The 20,162-nt window shown below is 38.4% G+C and overlaps 2 protein-coding genes across 2 annotated transcripts in view; both read right to left on the bottom strand.

Moving 5' to 3' along the window:
- LOC308039176 (WD repeat and coiled-coil-containing protein) overlaps window positions 1-20,162 on the bottom strand; it is a 232,861-nt gene that overhangs the window by 19,126 nt on the left and 193,573 nt on the right. The window lies entirely within an intron of this gene.
- WDCP (WD repeat and coiled coil containing) lies at window positions 5,025-19,346 on the bottom strand (the record flags this gene model as incomplete). The annotated part of the gene is made up of 3 exons (XM_080342219.1): window positions 5,025-5,191; window positions 8,536-8,656; window positions 17,427-19,346. 3 exons carry the CDS (start codon window positions 19,344-19,346, stop codon window positions 5,025-5,027), a joined length of 2,208 nt encoding a protein of 735 aa, XP_080198345.1.

Raw genomic sequence — 20,162 nt, 5'->3', positions numbered from 1 at the left:
GGCCATTAGATAATAGCACCAGCAGGGAAGTACCGGTCTCAGCAAAGTCAGTTTGCATTTAACACAAAGATTGTGAAATTGCCTCAGTTCTGTTAGAAAAATGAAGCCATAATATTGACTAATTAACATATATATAAACTTATAAAATTACTATCATCATATAAAACACTAATACGTAAGTTGATTTCTGTTGTGGGAGACAGTGGAAAATACATTCATACTTTCATGTGTGAGATTGCGTAACCCTTGGATTTACCTTGCCTGACTTCACATACTTAAAAGTTAGGTCAGATGAGTCCAGGTCTAAAGGACTGTTTTGTAATTGCAGTCTGATACTATATGTTGGGTCTTTTTAAAAAAAGAACAAGGTAGATAAACATCTGTCAGGAGATACTTAAGAATACTTGGCACTGTCTTGGGTTAGAGAGAAGAACTCATCAGCTACACGTTGGATGGGGAAAATGGTCCAAGGCTTGTGGTTTACTGTTGAGAGAGGAAAGCCTGAAACTAAAAATGGCTAAAAATATGTGTGTTGTCCAAGCTGGGAAAACATAGATAAAAATGAGAATCAGGGGAAAGAAAAATAGACTTCGTGACACTATTTATACTATTTCAGTGGTTGAAAATGTATTAAGCAAGACTGATACTTAAGATTTTTCATGTGAACACAGATAATACTGTTCTGGACTAGTAGAGGGAAAAGGTGAAGAACTACTTGAGTGTCATGCAGTGTTTATACACTTTATGCAGTGATCTCTCACTTTTTAGCTATTATTAAGAATATCAAAGTAATATTTCATGGTGCAAAGTCAGCATTTTAAATTGGCCAGCAGAATTTCAGCTGACTTTGATTTTGTTGCGTTTAATTTTTAAATTGTCTTCTTATTGCTCTTACAAAATTGGTTTCAAAATCCAAAAAGAAAAAGCCCACCTGGCATATAGAACTTCTGCTGTTAGCATTTCCCAAGGAGGGGGTCAATGCAAGAAACCACAGCAAGTGAAGCAGACTGCTGCACACTTAGCAGCAAAGCTATGAGAAAAGTAAGTATTCACTTTACTTTGAAGCAGATTGTACTTTTAGGTAAAGATATGCCAACTCCTGAAAATATATTAGGATGCACAGAAATGTGCTGGATAAAGATGCAGAGTAATTAAAATGGAAACTTAGACTTCCTGGTATGTTACTTTTCCCTACAGGGGAAATGTTTTGGAGCTGATACACCAGTTAGTCTTCCAAGCCTCACTGGTGCGGCACACCGAGTGTAGTCCTTCTGCTTTGGCTTCTAATTTAAGCTCCTAGTCTTCCTGGCTTTCCTCTGTTTTAATTACAGAAGACAAACTCCCCTACTGGGTGACTCTGGACAGGATCCTGGCACCAGTAGCCTCATTATTCTCCCAGAGGAGCCTGTGCTTTCCGCTGGTGAAACAAGGAGCCTAAAAGACAAAGTTAGTGCCTTCATGAAATTTAGGTGATCTGAACAACTCTCCTTTTTCTAAACTGATTGATTTTAGCCTTATAAAATAGCAATTCTGGAGGGTGGTGAATGCTTCTCAATCTATGCTTTTCTCCTTTTCACAGCCTACTGTCTGCTCAACTCATTTAGTACAAACTCTGCCTTTCCACATGCCTCTATCACTGTTTGTGCAAAAATCTTCTGTACAGCTTGTACTTAATAGAACAGCCGCCTTATATCTCTCTACTTTGCTGATTCTCCATCTGTTCTCCATCCAAACCAAAGCTGAAAATGTATCCTCTGCTTTGCATAAATCTCTTCGGCACTTCTTCCAGTGCTTTTATTACTTTCAATTTTAACTTTACAGCCTTGTGATAGACACTATATAAGGCAGTTCTGCACTGCACCCCTAGATCATTACCTGAAAACAAATATTTCTTCATTCAGTTGTTTTCCATTTTTAAGTGCATGTATATGATTTAAAAATTTATTTTCAAATATATGTGCGTAATAGTGTGTTCATAAATGGGGAGGGGGCAGTGCTATTCTTTAACATTATACCATTTTAATTGATATATATTTTTTCTAAGCCTTCCTATAAAATTGTAAGTGTCCAACAAGATAAACTGTGGTCCTTGTTTGTTACCAGACTAATTGTGCTGGGTGTTGGTAGTACCTTCAGGCAGATTAGTTCCTACTTAGATTCAATAACCCTTGAATCATACAGCAAGGGGAAAAATGAGTCACCAAAGTATAACAAATCCAAAGGTTCGCTGAGCATCACGGAATGAAGTTTTTAAATTTTACAGCCAGTTATTCCCTGACACGAACTGTTTGGTCATCTGAAAGTTTATTTGCCTCTTTTTATCTCCACCAAACCAAACCAAACCAAACCAAACCAAACCAAACCAAACCAAACCAAACCAAACCAAACTTTGATAGCCATTCAAATAAGCTCCTTTCACTCCTGATCTTCTCAGCATTCATATTGTTTTATAGAAGAGTAATACACGGAAAATTAAAATGGTAGTGTGATGGACTGCCAATGAAATGTCTAGTGATAATTGTAAGTCTGAGGCATCGTTGATACCTAGATACTATCTGTTCTCTGCTAGTGAAGATTTTCACCATCTCAGAATCACCCTTTTGGCTATTGCAACAGCACTAAGGCATGAGGATGACAAAAGGTGGAACGTATTTCTCTAGCGACAAGGAAGTCTTTATGAATCATGTATATAACAAACTCAAAGAAACCGTGCAGTACAAACAAAAGTGTCATCATCTGTTATCAGCCTGATAGGCTCAATCCCATTTTTTCCTCAAGTTCATATGTTTAGAGCACAGGACTGTTCCATTTAACATATTTTTAATGTGTTTCAATAGCCTCATTTGAAGTGGACCAAACTGTGGGCCTACCACCCCTAGAAGATAATATTTGAGAGAAAAAAAATCCCTTTTAGTCCTTCCTTTAATTGAGCCAAAGTATTCCTCTGAAATTTATCCTCCTATCATTCTAGTTAGTTATAATTAAGTTTTATTAGTCTTGGCCATAGCATAGGTTTTGTGAATACCAGATACTGTTGTGAGAAACAGGGATATTGCTCAAGTGTATTTGCAGGATTACAAACATCTGCTGCTTCAAAGTGCTGTAATTTAGAAACCTGATAATATCTTCCCTCACCATACTAAGACTGGGAACCTCTATGTTACTTATTTCAATGACTCGGGCTGATTTCAGTCAAGTAAAGCACAACTGCACCCCAATTTTATAGCGGTAATAATACAAATACACATTTGAACACAATTTTAATGCAAAGTAGCAGGCAATTCAAGCAATCAAATAACTGTAAAGTAATAGTTGTGTTCAATACTTAGAAGTTCAGATTTTTGTTGGTGGTTTATTGTTTTTTGTTGTTGTTGTTGTGGTTTTTTTTGTTTGGTTTTTGTTTGTTTGTTTGTTTTTTGAAAACTGGAATGCTCCTCGAGGCTGCTTAGAAAGATCTTTGTGAACAAGGTGGTACAACTGTACTCAGCTACGTTGCATACCTGTGGTTGTAGGCAATTTAGAACGATTATTCCTTTGTCTTTGAGGGGGGAGACTTGCGTGAGAAGGACGTTATTCAATTCAATGAATTGAAACTGTTTCCTTATTTCAGGAATCGAAACTGTTCCTAATGTGATTTTGTGCTGCATCCCTGGAATGGTACTAATGCCAACCTTCCGAACCCATTAAGTACCTCCAGACCATAGATCTACCTTCTCCATCCAGCCTTGGTGTGAAGTATCGTAGCTGGATTTTAGCATATCTGTGCCCTATAAACAGGCTTGCCATGGTTCCCAGGCAGGGAAAAAATGACTCTCCAGGAGTATTAACAAGACCCCAAATGCGCACTATTCAAAATAAATCTTAAAAATAGCTTAAATAAGTCTTATCCCTTCTATGTTTCCCTGAACATGCAGGGTGAAGCAGACATGTCTGCGGGGGCCTGTCCGGCAGTGCAACACGCCAGGCCTCACACACATGGCTACTCAGGTCACTTCACCCATCTCTTTGCATTTCAAGGAAGAAAAGTCAGGGAATTCTTTCAGTTCTTATGCCTATTTCTGTCACGATAATCATGAATCACATCCATGAATCTGTCCGCCTGCTGCTCAGATGTATCTGTATCACCTCTTGCCTCTGAGGGTGAGGTTCCTCTGACTACATGTGAATGTTTGTATTGAAACTAGTCACCCCAGCTTGCATTTGCAGTCAGTGGAAAGTAACAGGCACTTATTTACTTGCTTAATAGGGGTGGTTCACCACGAGCAGTTTTAGAAATCTATGTTAGGGCATGAGTAATCTGCTCTAAAAGTGCTTTTCTTTTTTTGGCTGATCGTACAGGAGTCTAGACGACAAGTTCAGTGTAGACACCTGCATTTAGCCAAATGAAGTTGACGTTCAATGCCTTTGATCTTTAATTTAGCTTGCAAGGATTTTTCTTTCTCTCCTGTGTGCATATATAAATCTGTGTGCTGTGTAAGACACTGACAGGAGACAGTGATGCAGCCTTTAACGTGATTGAACATTTTCATATAAAAATTAAGCATTTCTGAAAACATTGCAGGTTTCCATGGATCCAACTGGAGCCGCAAAGAGAGCCTGAAACAGTGTTCCTCTTTTTTCCTTTCCCGCTTTTCCTTAATGAATATAGATGCAGTTGTATTTTCTTAAGCTTTTGTGCGGACTGCACACCTGTATTAGCTAGATTTGTTGTTATTGCATGATTTTTAGCATAATATTGTTTCTCCAAGATCATCCTGGCCTCAATTAAAGAAGAGACAAGTCTACTCCAGTCCATAAGTAACAACAGCTGTGGTGAACCTCCCTCCAGGTCTGATCCTTCAGAAGAAATCATGAGGGTCCAGCCAACCTTAGAATTTAGCTATAGTGTAACCATGCCACAGATTTTACAGTTAAAATACACTGAAAGTAGTGAAGACAGCTTTCTAGTCACTTGATTTCTGACCCTGCAGAATGTCTCGGTATCCTGTGAAAAGAGAAGGTCAGTAGTGTTCTTTGTTCAGAAATTATGTCACGCTGCTTGGTGGCCGCATTGAGATGCTTTTTTTGTAGGAGTGACCTCCACAGACTTCTGAGCTGTCAGTTCCATCCCTTATGATTATCTCTTGTGTTGCTTTGAATATTAATGGCACAAAGCCGTCCTTGTCCGCAGTGAGCACGATCCAAGAAGAGCCTGCAAAAATTAAGCAAAAAAAGCCGAAAATGAGTGCACTGCTCTGGTTACGTAAAATGTACAAGCACGTTTTAGAAAGTCAGCCAGCACACGAGCAGAGCAGGCTTTCTTTTTGTGCACTAAAGCCTTATTACGCTAATGACATTAGGTTCTGATGATCCATGCTAAACACACCTTTTTGTCAATGCGAAGGGGGCCCTAAATGAAAGGTCTCAAAAGATTTGAGGCATTTTGCCCCTTATTTAAATTCAGCTGGAAAACGAGATGCATCTTTGCTAGTTCTGATAAACCATATCTCTATTTTCTCAAAACTCAGCCAGCATTTCCATGCTGACTTTCGTTCTGGTGACATCTACTTCTGCTCGTCCTTTTTGCTCATCTGCTCTACCCAAATGATGAAGAGATCACAAACACTGAACAAGCTGGCAAAGAAAATGATTGTGCTGTATTTGTTCTAGAAGGAATTAGGGGTTTCCATCTCCTTTAGTGTCAAGCCAAGATTGTTCAGTATGTTTTCAAATTCATACAGCAAACAGAAGGAAGTTACATCTTGAAGGTGATTTACAAAAGAGTTCATGATTTACAAAAGATAATTGACAAAAGCTGATATAATAAAATTTATTGTCCTTTACTTATCAAATCTTCTCATAAAGAGAATTGACAGAATATAAATGACATTTTAAATCCTTTTTTTCTGGAGAAAAAAAAAACAAAAGCAAGATTAAAAGCTAAATACCTCAAAATCATTCAGGTTCACTTTCTGTATTGCATAGAAGCAGAAAATAAACCTACCCCTCCTTTGTTTTTTACTTTCCTTTGCAAGTCAGCTTGAAAATGAAGCTATATGTATCATATACATATATATATATATATTTCTAGTGTTTAATCTGCTTCCTTTTGGACTGGATCTCGCAGTTCTTGCTTTAAATAGTGAATTATCCACTGTCTTTTTTTTTCAATTTGACATTTTATGCAAAAGAAAAATCTGTGGCAACTGAAAAGCGTTGTGGGAGCCCTTGTATCACCTGTTGTTCTTAGAGCATATGATCCTGTCATTACTGAGCAGGGGCATTAACTGGGTTATGAGTTAGAGAAAGGCCTGAGATGTTCTGTTGTTGGAGTTTTTAATTTGGGGAGATAAAACTGTGTTTTGAGAAGGAATGTGAAAAGAAGGAAGCGTAGAAAACCGAGAAGAACCATGCTTAATTTTTGGCAGTCATAACAGAGCGTGTTCCTGGACAAGGCAAATCTCCCCTCCTTATGCTATTAATAAAGCACTTTTGAAGCTGCTACACTATTGTGTGTTGTCATGTCACCTGTTACATCATAAGAAGATTGTCATTCCAAACCACAAATCTTTAATCTTCTACACTTAATACTTTCTTTCTAATTCTGGACCGACTTCAGCTCCTGTGAGCAATGAAAGTGGAAATTCTGCTGTCTGAATCACCAGTTATGTAGCTGGTCAAATTGGGAAAGCATCCTCTTTTGTCAAACTCTTGGGATTTTTATTTTCATCCATGGAAAAGTTTGAAATTCTGTGTGTCGTTGACAACACTTGCTTTGAAGCATATCCCACAAAATATTTAAATGATGGAAAAACCCTGCGCAGAATGTAATACCCTTTTGCTATGCGGGATTATGACAACAATGACCTGACGAAAAGAGAGTCTTCTGTGTGCTCATGCCAGGGCACTACACGACAGGCTATATTTAGTACAGGTAATGGTATTACAGTCCTGGGCTTAAAGTGCTCACCATGAGGCCAAGTTCATTGCTCGTGTAATTCTGATGATCGTAATAGCCTTGCTCTGGGTATGAATTTGGCCTGCAGTTGTGAACTTCTTTTTCCCAATATATTCGAGTTCAAGTGTTTATTCATAGTAAAAAATGTCATTGCAATACAAGCACGCACTTCATTACATCCACTTTAATTATACAGCATTAAAGGGTGGGAGTGATATTTTTAAATATCATGTATAAATTCATGCCTTGTGGCAAAGGAAACATTTAGGAATGCAAACCTGTACTAGTCGGAACTGAATAAAATGCTACGTAACTATCTCTGCCCCAAACCTGACAATTTTGGAGGATTTTGGTGAGTTTCAGAAAAACTCTCGTCTCTGTTGTTCTTTTTGCTGTCAACAAACAGACTCAATTCCAGAAAAGCCAAGTGCCACATTGAAAAGAAAGAGGGACATGTTGGGATGAGTCTGAGACATTGTCTTTTGGATATCTCTGAAGTTTAATGCATGAAATAGAGGAGTGCTGTTCTGCTAATGAAATATTAAATATTCAGTTGTTCTAGAGAGCTCCCCTGAATTGTGTTGTATTTGTCACCCCTTTTATTCCTTCTTGTGGGCTCATCACCAACAAGGAGATAAGCAGAATATGGATGGCAGAATGGTGCATATTTTACATGTCTTTTCCCCACTGTCCTTGGTACCAGCACTAGTAACATCCAAGACTTGGTTTCTTTTTCATCAATAAGCTATTATATAGCAGTCTGGTATGTAACCATCATTATTTGTAAAACTAAAGCTTATATTATTACTTTCCTTTTCTTTTTGATTTCACCAACAGCTGAATTTGTTTCTCGTAAGACAGAATATACCAATTAAGCTGATGTGTCTCAGCCTGTCAGGGGCTAAAACAAGGGGCAAGACGGAGAGTAATTTATGGGTGTCTCAGTGTGGAAAGAATGCAAGGAGATCATAGTTACAGACATCTATTGTATAGCTTAAGATCATAATACATGGAGAAATGGCATAAAAACCCCAGTATGTGTGTTGCTGAGAAGCAAATATACATGGACAGGGACAAGGTGATTGAGAGACCAGGCTGGGGCTGGGATTTCCCGACCTGCTTCTGTCCTTACAAGTTAGTCCATGGTGGGTGGTAGAAATGTGAGATCGGCACATTAGAACATTGGGCTTTGTTTTTTATCTTACACTAAAATAATCCCAAATGCTACATGTATATATATCATGTTCTAAGAATGATATTTTTCTCCAGCCTAATCTCTGTTGTCAGGTTTGGGACATGCTTGTGAGGATGGGCATTTCTATTTCCAGGTAACACCGTGTACTGGTCATTTTCTCAGCCTTCCTCTGTAGAGGCTTCTAGAATATTCCTCTGGTAACAGATAGTTCTGTAGTTACTTAGCATTTAGGTGATTTCAAGAGACACTCTGCCTTATTTCTGACAAAGGAAAACACAGACATAAAAAAAAGACAGCAATATCAGTTTACTACAGTGTGGGGTAAATTATTCTACCATAAATGCCTCTTTTACACTAAAAATCTCAGGTGGAACCAGATACCAGAAATAAAAAAAGAACCTACCATGTTTCATTTCAATAACAGGCAGATCAAAGAGCTGCTGGACTAAGTTCAAGTGGATCTTGCCATCGCAGAGGAGAACATCTTTTGTTTCTTCGGTAACTGCTCCATTTGAAAAACTTTTCTTCAAATGCATGGATGCAAAAGAAAAAAATATTGTTAAAGGCTTAGACATTGCGCCTGTGTTCTTTTAACCATTCCTCTGCATTTTCTCCTTTCAATTCTTTAGTCATTTTGCTTTTTCTTTGCCTTTGCTACAGTTTATAGACGACACCAGCATGCAGTGCACTTTTTAGTGCAACCTCATAGTCCCACCTGAAGAGAAATATATCTCTTCACTTTTTGCCTCGTGTGCTTATACAGCTCAAAACTGCATCAGCCCTATATATATCTATATCTATATCTATCTCTATCTCTCTCTCTGTATATATACATATAAAATGTATTGGGTTATGCATATATGTGATCATTGGGCCTTTTGACCATGGAAGGCAATACATCATGCCTGAAAGAACGTTGTCCGAGATGCTAGCAGAGCAAATGAGAACCTGCTTGATTTCGGTTGTATGTGTGGGTAGTTCTGAGAGTCGTTGCTCAGCTATTCCACTCCAGTAAAACAGCCTCAGGTCTGGCACAGAGAGAACTGCAGAGAGACTGGACACAGCAACAGGCTCTGGATAAATGTCATGAGGAGGTAGCTTGGGAATCCTGTGACTTTCTTTGGGGGAATGTGTGTATTTACAGCTCTGGAATTTGCTCTGACATTCACTAAAAGAACATACTTGAATATAAAATTGGCATATTTATGATTCCTGAAGTTTAGCTGGCCTTGAGAACCAACGCTTTTGTGTTCTGTCATTCTGATTACTGCAAAGCGCGAGGACTCCATAACAATATTAGCTGAACTATCCATTGAAAGTCATTTTAGCATTAATTCTTTTCCAGTAACTCAGTGCCATTAAACAATACCTGTGAACTGGACATTTTCTTCTAAATAATCTTGCTATAATTTTGGTTTTTATTCTCAATACTTTCCACCTGTGTAGTTTATTTTTTGTTTGTTGTTTGGTTGTTGTTTTGTTTTGTTTTCCTTTGGCATCCCTTGTGTTTGCGGTACCTCCAGATTTAACATATTTGTTACTTGAATGAACATTCTTTTTATCCTGTTTGCTAGACCTTCCTATTTTGTATGTTCAGAAGGGATCCGAGTTAATGTTTTAGAATGTGTTGAAAAGACATTATCTGTCCTAACTCCTGTTCTGGTCCTGCCCTGTCTGTGTCTACTTTACACCCTTGGATCTTTCTTGCTGATATGAAACTTACAGTTTAATGAATTCACACTGCATCTTATATTTCTGTGTGTAGTAATCTAACCCTTGACTAAATAAATGTCTCTTTTAATGCTTGTCTTCATTTCTAATGTGCTGTCTTTTGACTCAGTTGCTCTCTCAGCAAACACGTCCCTTTTTTTGCTGTGTAACAACCTTTCTAAATCAATTACTTTCATTTTTCTGTACATAGTATGTGTGCTGTCATGCAACCACATTGTATTCTGTAAATCAGCATGTCTACTAACTGTTGCAAAAGTGTTTCTCCCCAGTCTATAATAAATTGGCCATGCAGACTGTTATTTATTTACTTTGACTGACTGAAGATTTAAGATCCATGAAAGTATCTTTCCATTAAAAACATACACTTCTGAACTTTCGAAGGTCTTCTTCTCTCTTTCTCATTCAAAACAGCCAGAAATACCTAAGGAATGCATCCAAAAAGTATAATTTTCTTAGTCATAAACCTACAGTAACTTCTTTTTACAGCTATAACTATAAAACAGAACTTCTTTGTCATTTTTAGTTTTCTTCAAATGATACTGTACTATATTATGCTGAACCTAAATACACTTCAAACTCAATGTGCTGAATGTTCGGCAATGAACATGTGCTTTGCATTTACATTGTGAAGTTGCTGTTTGCCTGTAGAGTTATTTGTGCAAAGCTTTTCATCGCTGCATATTGTGGATTAGCACATCTAACAACTCCTTCATTTTCCTGAATTCAGGTTGAAATAGCAGAGTTTATTCAAACTTGTACTACAGTTAATGAGTTACACAAAAAAGTGGGCTGTAAATGGGATGGGCACATTGCCTTGACCCAAGTGGTTTGTGTTTTCACATAGATATGTTTCAACTCAAGAATAATCAGAAAACAATCTAGCTTTGCCTCTGTTGACTTGAAATCAGCTGGATGGATATATGTATTAAGGAAAACTATGTTCTAGTATGATTTCCACTTAGCCTTGCAAATTATTGCAGGAACAATAGTGCAAGTGGAAGACATTTTTGTATATACAAAACTATAGGGCATTTATTTTCTATCTTAACCAATTCTGTCAGATCAGGAATCTTTGTTTTAATCTTCCAGTTATTTAGCCTTTTTGTATCACATTTAGTTTAAGCATTGATAACATGCCTTCTTGTTAAGGAATATGTTCACACACATCATATATTATATTAACTGACTGAGACCCCTCTTGAGAGGTAGGTGACTTTGAGTATTCCCTGTTTATAGATGATCAAATCACTACACAGGAAGATTAGGAGATTCACTCAAGGTTGTGCAAATAATTTGTGTCAGAGTTAGGAATACAACTAAAATCTCTCCCCAGTACTTCCCTTTTTAATGCCTTAACCCAAAGACCATTTTCTGGTCAAATCTAAGTTTAATCCACCTTTTCCCAAAATATGTATCTCTGGGTTTGCTGCGTTGCTATTTATCTCCAATAGAAGCCAGAGGGTTTTCCATTCTCGGATTAAAATCTCTTAATGTTAGTTGTTTTATCCTAATCCATAGTTTATTGGTAGACTAAGATCATATTAATCACAGAAGAAATGAATATGTTTCCACAGGCATGAGTGGGTGTTTTCAGATTAAGTTTCTTTAGCCAACTTCCTGGAGTGCGTCAGGTGCAACCCTCCCTCAACAAAAATCCCCCAGAAAGAAACCATCAGGTCAAGAATTGTTTTCCTGCATCTGTGTCAGGCTGCCCCTTGATCAGATTTTATACCCTATAAAGGGTGTTCTGGGCAGTAGCCAAACTGTCTTTCAAAACTCACGTTTCGGTGTGCAAATATATATGGGTATAAAATCATTTACTAAGGTAAAAAGGGTTCCTGGATTAGACGTTATATACCATATATCTGCACAATAAAACACCATGTTTTTTATCATGTTTTTGAACCCCACTGAGCCATCAGCCACTTTTGCTCCTTGACTTTATTCACTATTTCTCTTGTATTTCCTAATGCACTGCCTACACTTGCCTGGATGCTAAGATCACCTTCATTAACTTAAATTTAACGACTGGTGAAATAGTGAAGTAAATAAGAATATGCTACCAATCAGAATCGTTTTTACTAACCCTGGTTTAGTGATCGATTGCAGTTTGAAACTGTCTTTCTTGCACATGGATGTCTAGAAATGTTAAATGTTTTCCAGATGAGGCCTCAGGACTGTGGTACTTACTGGATGTGCCTCACTAATGTACCCACAAACTGCCCTTTTTCATAAACTTACCACATTTTTGATTCATAATCATCTTGTAGTCACTTAATATTGTGCAAGCTTTTGTTGTCCTTGGTTGCTTCCAGCTAACACATATCCAGTTTACAGCACAAATTCCTTCCATTATCCTGGAATATATCACTATGCACTTCATATTAGTTAATTTCAATACATTTAAGAAAAAATCTCAGTGCTAATATCATAAAACTACAGGTGTGATACTCTGATCCTCTATTGACTACTTCATATCCTGCTAATGACTTTATGCCATACACAGATTTTATTAGCACATCTCATCAGATCATTAAAGAAACTTTCAGATTAGTCTGAGGATCAATCATGAGAAAATCCTCTAGTAGATGTCTTCATTTTCTTTCATATTACTACAACCATTTACTATTTTCCTTGCAGCTAATTCCTTAGCCATCTTATATTTCTTCTATTAATCCTTATTCTCTTCTGTTGAACAAATTATTTCCCTTGTGGCCTAGTTTTAAGTATTGTACTGAATTACAGGTATTTTAAATGTTCTCTGTACCCTTTCTGTTAATAACCTGTTCTCTTATAAAGGAAACGTATCAGGTTGGCCAGTCATATCCATGCATTTTAAGATGAATAGTGCTGTAGTTGCCTAGAATAGGACAAGGGGACATGGGCTTACATTCTGCCAGGGGAAATTTAGGCTGGATATTAGAAAGAAATTCTTTCCAGAGAGAGTGGTCAGGCATTGGAATGGCTGCCCAGGGAGGTGCTGGACTCACCGTCCCTGGAGGTTTTTAAACTGAGATTGGACATGGCACTTAGTGCCATGATCTAGTCAATGGACTGGAGTTGGACCAAGGGTTGGACTTGATGATCTCAGAGGTCCTTTCCAACCCAGTCGATTCTGTGATTCTGTGAACTCTGTTTTCATTTTCTTAAACCCTTCATTTCAGTTCTTTGTGTGCTGTTTCAGCGGTAATTTCAGTTTTGATACCTAAGAACCCGTTAGTCAGCTTGTCCTGCCTTGCCCCCATATTCATTGTGTGGGATCAGAAAAAAAGTAGGCATGAGGGATCTGGCCCAGAAGACAATGAAAACAGAGTTAGCTGGCTAAGGGAGGGCACTGAAGAGGAATGAGAACTGCGATTTTTGGCATTCAAAGTGCTGTGTCTCATTAAGCCTTGCGCAGCATTGCCACAGGTAATATTAATTAGGTTTGGCAGCCCGCACTGCTCCCCTTTCCTGTCATCATTTCTCCTGTTGCTGTGCTTCCTTTTTGATTTTGGGTGAATCCTGAATTTATTTTGATGGAGATCTTAATATCTTCGCTTGTCCTTATGCGGGACATTCCAATTGCAACCCTAGTTAACCTGTCAGAGAAGCATAAGCCCGTAAAATGTTTACATTGGAAGAGACCTGAGGTGCTGAGGGGTGCTTACATCCCAGCACAGTTTGCGTTTATAAGTGCACATCGGCATTTCACTTGCTATGATGGTAGAATTTCTCTCTTGGCTCCCTGTAATTTGTTCTGCAACTGCTGTTCCAGGTATGTTGTCATCTAAGATGTACCCTTTGTCCTCATGCTTCTGCTTCCATGATCTTTATGTTTTGGGTGTTGTTAGTTTTTTATTTCATTTTGTTTCTTTGTTTTTTAAATTCAGATCTTTCTTTGCACGGTACAAAACCTTGGATTAGTTTTTGACATTACGTATTCCTTTTCCTTTGCATCTGTGTACCCAGCAAACAACTCATCTGCTCTAATAAAACCTATTGTGCCTCTTCAACAAACCCCGCTTGTCTGCTATTGATCAGGCTCAGAACATTGTTGTCAGAATTCGCTCTTTACAAATTCTCCAACCTTTGCTCAAAATGTTATCCATGCATTAATCACTCCTTGTCTTGACTACTGCAGGTCTTTATTTTACAGTCATCCTAAATCTCTTCCTTCTGAACCTCAGGATGGCTGAGTAGTTTCTTACTCCGGGGAGCAGTCACATCACCTTCCTCTTCCATCATTTTCATGACTTTCTTTCTATTGCTCGACCAGGGTCGAAATTGCCCTTTGGATTTCAGAAAGGTTTGTGGTCTTATTGCAGCTGATCATGGCAGTCTGGTCTTTGCACGTTTTACTGTGCCATCCTTTTATCCCCCTTCTTTATCTCTACAGCATGTCATTCTATCAGAAAAAAACCCACTTTATTGCCATATGTTTGGATCCTTTCTGTTCATCTCCTAGTTCTGTGTAAAAATTTGTGTATTTTATAGCTGACCTTGGCAATAAAGTTTCCCATAGCAAATTGTATGAAGATGCTATAAAAGTACAAATTGACTTGTATACCATTATTGGTGAGTGCTAAGAACAGGAAACCATAGTGACTAATTACTGAAAATATATTTATTTCCTGTTTAATTATGCAATATATGCTCTCAGTGATAAACACTTCTGACATAATACTGCTTGTGAGCAAAATGTGGGAGTTATTATTATTCTTCAGATTAAGATGAAGCTTATTCCTCCTGGAGAGGTTTGTCTAAATGCCATTAATTTCAAATCCAGATTGGCTTTATTTCCACTGTAATTAGCTTTTGAATGGTACTGGTTTAAATATTCTGCAGCTGTTTCTTTTCTGGGCAAAAAGGATGGAAGAAGTATCTTTTTGCAAAATGAAACAGAAACAAATCTGTGACAGATCCTCTTCTCTTTTTTTGGTTTTTTAAATAATATCCTCTTACTCTGTCTGCCCTCCCACACCATCCTGAATCAAAAGCCTGTATGTGATGAAAGAGCAATAATATTTGCTTTTCAGGGTTGAATGATCAAGTCACCTCTGGTAGCTGAACGCTATTACAGGAGTAATAGTGCAGTGACATTTCCAAAGCGTGAGCCATCGTGTTTTTCTTTTATGCCTACCGGCTACAAGGATAGAAAATCAGGTAGTATTGCGTGGATGTGACTTCAGAGGAGCTATAGGTGAGCTAGCGCTAACAGAATAAACAGAGATTTTGAAGGCTATTTAGTGAGCAGACATTATGAATTATTAAGTAACACACATTCTGTTTTATCTTATGGTTTTCTAAGCAGAACTGGAAACATGCATAAATATGTCAATAATGCTTCTGCACAACAGTGTTCATAATTGCACACTAATTATTGCTACATTTTTATCTATTATGCTATAAACTTTCCTTTTATGTTTTTGATGTGTAACTGTGGTTATGCAGTACAGATCATTACAGTACAACAGATTTCTCAATCAAGATTTAGCCTCCGCCTTGCTGGGGATTATCCAAACACTTAAGACGACGTGCACTTGGCACAAAAAGCTGGACGATAACGGCCAGATTATTGACTGGACTGTGGTGCTCCCAAAGCTTGGGACGCTTTCCACAGGCTGATATTTATATCATCAGGCAATAAAGCTGTTTCCTGACTTTTTGCACTGTGACCATGGAGCCTGGCTGGAACCCACAGCCCCGCTGAGCTCACAGAGCCCTCGTCACCTCCTCAAGGAGCAACGAGGTTCAGATGTTTGAACCCAAGCTAATCAAAACAACTGTTTACGGAGAAAATTATTAGCTGCCTATGAAGCAAATATTTCCCTGTCTGTCTGGAGGCCTTTTTACCATCAGTCCATTTTTCACTAGTTCCTGACGTCATGCTGTGATCCTGTTAGATTTCGGAGGAGAGGCTGAACCACCCAAGGCATTAGTCGTGAGACTCACACAGAAAAGCTACGTGGGTCGGAAAGACGTTAAGTGGCACGTTTTCTGAGTCATTGTAATGTGGGATTAGCGCTACTTTCTGCTTGCTCAATGTGAAAATAGCCTGTTCAGGTAAATAAGTGTCTTCCTTTCTAAATGTAGTTAGTATTTTAAAGCACTAATTAATAATAAGGATAGTTAATTCTTATTGTTTGTACAAGCAAACGTGCACAGTGACTTCAGATCTTCGATTAATGTTACGTGTCACAAACAAAATTTCTCTTTGGAAAGGTTAATCCAAATGAATCCCAGAGATAAGGCTGCTTGCTAAATAAATAAGTTGATTTATGTTAAGAAATCAGAAATAATTAGAACATGCTGGAGAACAGAAGGGCTTGCTTCTTGGCAAATAAACTCCTAAATTATTTAAAATAGACATGTTCCTTTTTTTCCACCGGAATTTGTATAATATATTCAAGTTAAATTATTGACTAATTCAGATCAAAAGCTTTGCTTTTAGCCAGAGCACCCAACATGCTAGAACTTGCTTAAATGCCAAGTAAACAATTGCTAAAAGTAATGACTATGATTGAATTGAGTCACCATTCCCTTAATGAGTGTTTACGGAGGAATACTTAGATGTCTGTATGGATTCCTTTAAAGTAAAAGGAAGTCGAATTTATTTGAGAAGTACATACTTCAGCATCATCACAATGTAATGTAGTACTTTGACATAATGCTGCTTATGCTGCAGTAGATAAGAATGCATTTATAATTGGCATCTACATCCTGAAAGGGACCCCAGCTTTAGCAGCAATACCACTAGCATCAGTGTGACCAAAAATATTATCAGTATTATGTTAGTACCACTGCAAATAATTCTAAGAATAATAGCAAGAAATAATTACGTAGCCTATACTCCTTAATCAAAATTCTTATTGAAGCCAGTAGGAGTGTTGCCAAAACAAGGGTGGGATAGGAACATGATGATTTGACATTCATCTGTTTAGTTAGTGAAATGATAATTACATATTGACAGATATTTTTTTGAAGTGGTAATATTTTTTACAAATTGAGTATGTCCAGTTCTGTGAAGATCAGTGGTGAGAAATTAAAGTAGAATTAAGCGAGCTTTATATCATGCCAATCTGATGTCTCCATAAATTGAGATTCAATACTCAATGTTTCAGCCCTCATGAGAGTTTAAGTATCTTCAAACTTTGGATTTGAGCTTGGGTTTGAACTTAATGAGTTTCTGGTGAGCTACTATACCACCCTACTCATGGGCTCATCTCTGCACTAAATCACTGTGAACCTTTTGTACGTTAACAACTGTATGGCTCTGTTCTCCTTCTGTGATATACGCACACAATATCAGCTGGTATCCAAGACAATTGTGCTTAATCAAAGAAGAATGAACAGACACAAATCTCTCATGTAAAGTATCCTTTAAGTTACCCACATCATCCTGAGTTATCAATGACAAATTATAATACCGTTTAAAATAAAGCTTGATGCCAAACTCAGGTTACATTTCTCTTGGGTTTATAACAATTAACCTGCATCCTTTTGATTTAAAGCTAAATAAATATAAGATTGTTTAGAAATCAGTGTCCTATCATGATATTTTTAAGCTGAAAAAGATGTTACCTGGTAAGTGATATGAAGGACAGGTGGTTCCTGTGAACATGGATAGGTTAATGATATCCTCCTCCCATTTTTAGCCAGGTCTGTTATTTCAGAAAGACTCAGTTGTAACTCATTGAAGCTGCCACAAAGTCTCTCTAAATTTCTAGATATGTGACTCACTCCTCTTTCACTTGGCAAATTGTTGTTTTTAGGTGAACTTGATGTTTCTTGGATCACGTTGAACTGCACTTTAGGGGAAGCTGGTCTGCTGGAAAGCCTGGTATGTGTTCCAAAACTCGGAACAGACACGGAACGGTTGGTGGGTTCAGCATCCAATATTTCCAAGGCCACTGAGGGGTCACCAGGGATCCTTCTTTCATCCGGGTCACTCACACTTGATGAAGAGCTCTGCTCATAACTAGGGCTCTTTACTCCTTCGATGAGTCTTCTCCTGCCACTAGGAGACTGAATCACTGTGCTTCTTGGTATTAGCAGCTCCCTGCTCTGAGGTTGGTCTTCTGTAGCAAGATTTTCGAAGAACTTTCTTTTTCCAGGTATATTAACAGAAGATTCGAAGTTACACAACATATTCTGCTTAGTCTCAGGCAATGCTGAAGAATCTTCGTCCAGCATCAATTCTTTGATCATTAGACGCATCACATACCTGTCTGAACTTGAAGACAAAATAGGACTAGGCTCAGGGAACTTTTGCTTGCCAATCAGAATTAACAGGAGCTTATCCGTCAAAAAGCATAAGCCCTTTGGTCTTTCATTTTTTTCCAGTTGGATTTGTTGAATATGAGGCATGCAAGAAGAGGTTACTGAATACACCAACACAATGTTAGAAGTATTGGAGGCTACTGCCACAATCTGAGCTCTAAGGTCAAAAGCCATTATATCGGGAACCAGAATACCTGGGATGGTGACTTTCCTGGTGGTGGTTACCTTCCTCTCAAAAGTCACCAAGATCAAGTGAGAAGAATCTTGACCATTTGTTGCTGCAGAGTCTTTGCGTTTCAGAGTAATAAGAGGTCCGGGATCAGACCGACGGTGGTTTGCAAGGATATGGGTCAAATCCACAGGTCCTGACGAAGAAGAAGCAACTGAATCGACACCTGATCTATCGGAATCTGTGGACTTTCTCCTCACGTCCATGGAGTATTCCTCATCACCAAGCACCCGAGCAGATGGTGAGATTGAAGAACTAGGTTCCATACCAGACGGCATATCGAATGCAATGCCCGCATTCAAACCACAGATATTATCTAATGGAAGCTCAGTAGCTACAGCAATTTGGAAATCCAGCGTAGCATCTATAGCACAGATATAACCTCCTACATCAAAGACTGGGCAAAAGGAGCAGGTATTTAGAGTCTTCTGAGCATCATCCCATATGTAGGAATGCAGGGCACTGCCTATAGCAATCACTAAACGATTCCCATCTTTAGTCCAGGAAGCACAGTGGATAAGGCCACTGCTTTTGATATCTGCCTTAACTCTGGTATTGTCAGTACGAACAGCGTGCAAGACTGAAGCATCTCTTTTCGTAAGCACAGCCAAGACCTCCTTCTTTGGATGCCAAACACAGCCCTGAGAAAGCAGTGGAAACGGCTCACCGACCTCACACGTCTGAGAAATCAAGGGTTTGTTCTTCTCTGCAGTGCTGTAGCCCAGCTGCCAAACACTGACGTGCTTTTTATGTTGAACAGCGAGCAGAGCTGGGGTGTCTATAGAGCAACACGGGCTCCAATAAAGCCCATGAACGTGTTCAAATTGACCAACAACACTTGAGTCTCCAAACTTCAGCTCTCTGTTATGATAGTATAAAGCAGTCAGCATCACTTGCTTCCCATCTGTCCAGGCAATTCCGTGCACAGGGTGGATGGCCTGATATAAAGCATTGAGGCCTGTTCGCAGCAGCTTTGCCTTTCCCAGCTCCATCTTCTGTCTACTGGTGGTTGTTCCAAAGTTGAGGATCCATGGAATTCACTTGCAGATCACAATGAGGAATTTTTTGTCTCGTATCTCCTTCCTTTCTAGAATCAAGCTGTTTTTTCTGCTAATTATCCAAGAGCCTATATTGTAAACTCCTTCCCAGTAAGCCTGCAGCTGCTCTTCTAAGTATAAATCCATGTCAAAGCTGCTTTTGCAATGTCTTTTCCTGGGAGGAGTTATCATCTTCATGTGATGGCTAACAAGGTTTAACCAATTACCAAACGTTTTCGTAGAAGTCTATTTTTAACTCTTCACTGCTGGAAGTATATTTAAAAATAACACTCTAATACCTTGACCTTCAGTGAATGAAGGTCTTTGGTGAAGGCTGGAGAGAGATCATACACTGTTGAACGAAAGTATTAAGCTACAGCCTGAAATAATGACCTGACACTTCTTTCAGCCAGCCTTTGAAGGATAGAAGAAGATTTAAACATACCTGAGCACTGTACAGGGCAGATTGCGATCTCTGATGGACAGCATCTTTCAAAGATACAACACCCTGAGTGGCTATGAAAGGAAAGTAGAAAAGGGAAATCATGCTCTGTTCTGTTAGTATTTACAGGAGCATGAAGGAAGATGAGATTTTTTTAAAAAGCAAAATAATATAGAAATAGAGACAGCTGATTAGTGTTCATTTTACTGGGACATATTTCCTAGCTACAAATATATCTTTATTTCTTTCTTGGTCTTTGCAGCCACCTGCATCTGAGGTCTGTTCCCTCATCATATAGCCAAAATGCAAAGAGCAAGTCAAAATTTCCC

Source organism: Nesoenas mayeri, assembly GCF_963082525.1.
Source record: "Nesoenas mayeri genome assembly, chromosome: 3".
NCBI lineage: Eukaryota > Metazoa > Chordata > Aves > Columbiformes > Columbidae > Nesoenas > Nesoenas mayeri.
Note: the sequence above shows the minus strand (reverse complement) of the source record. Positions and strands in the feature narration are given on the sequence as shown.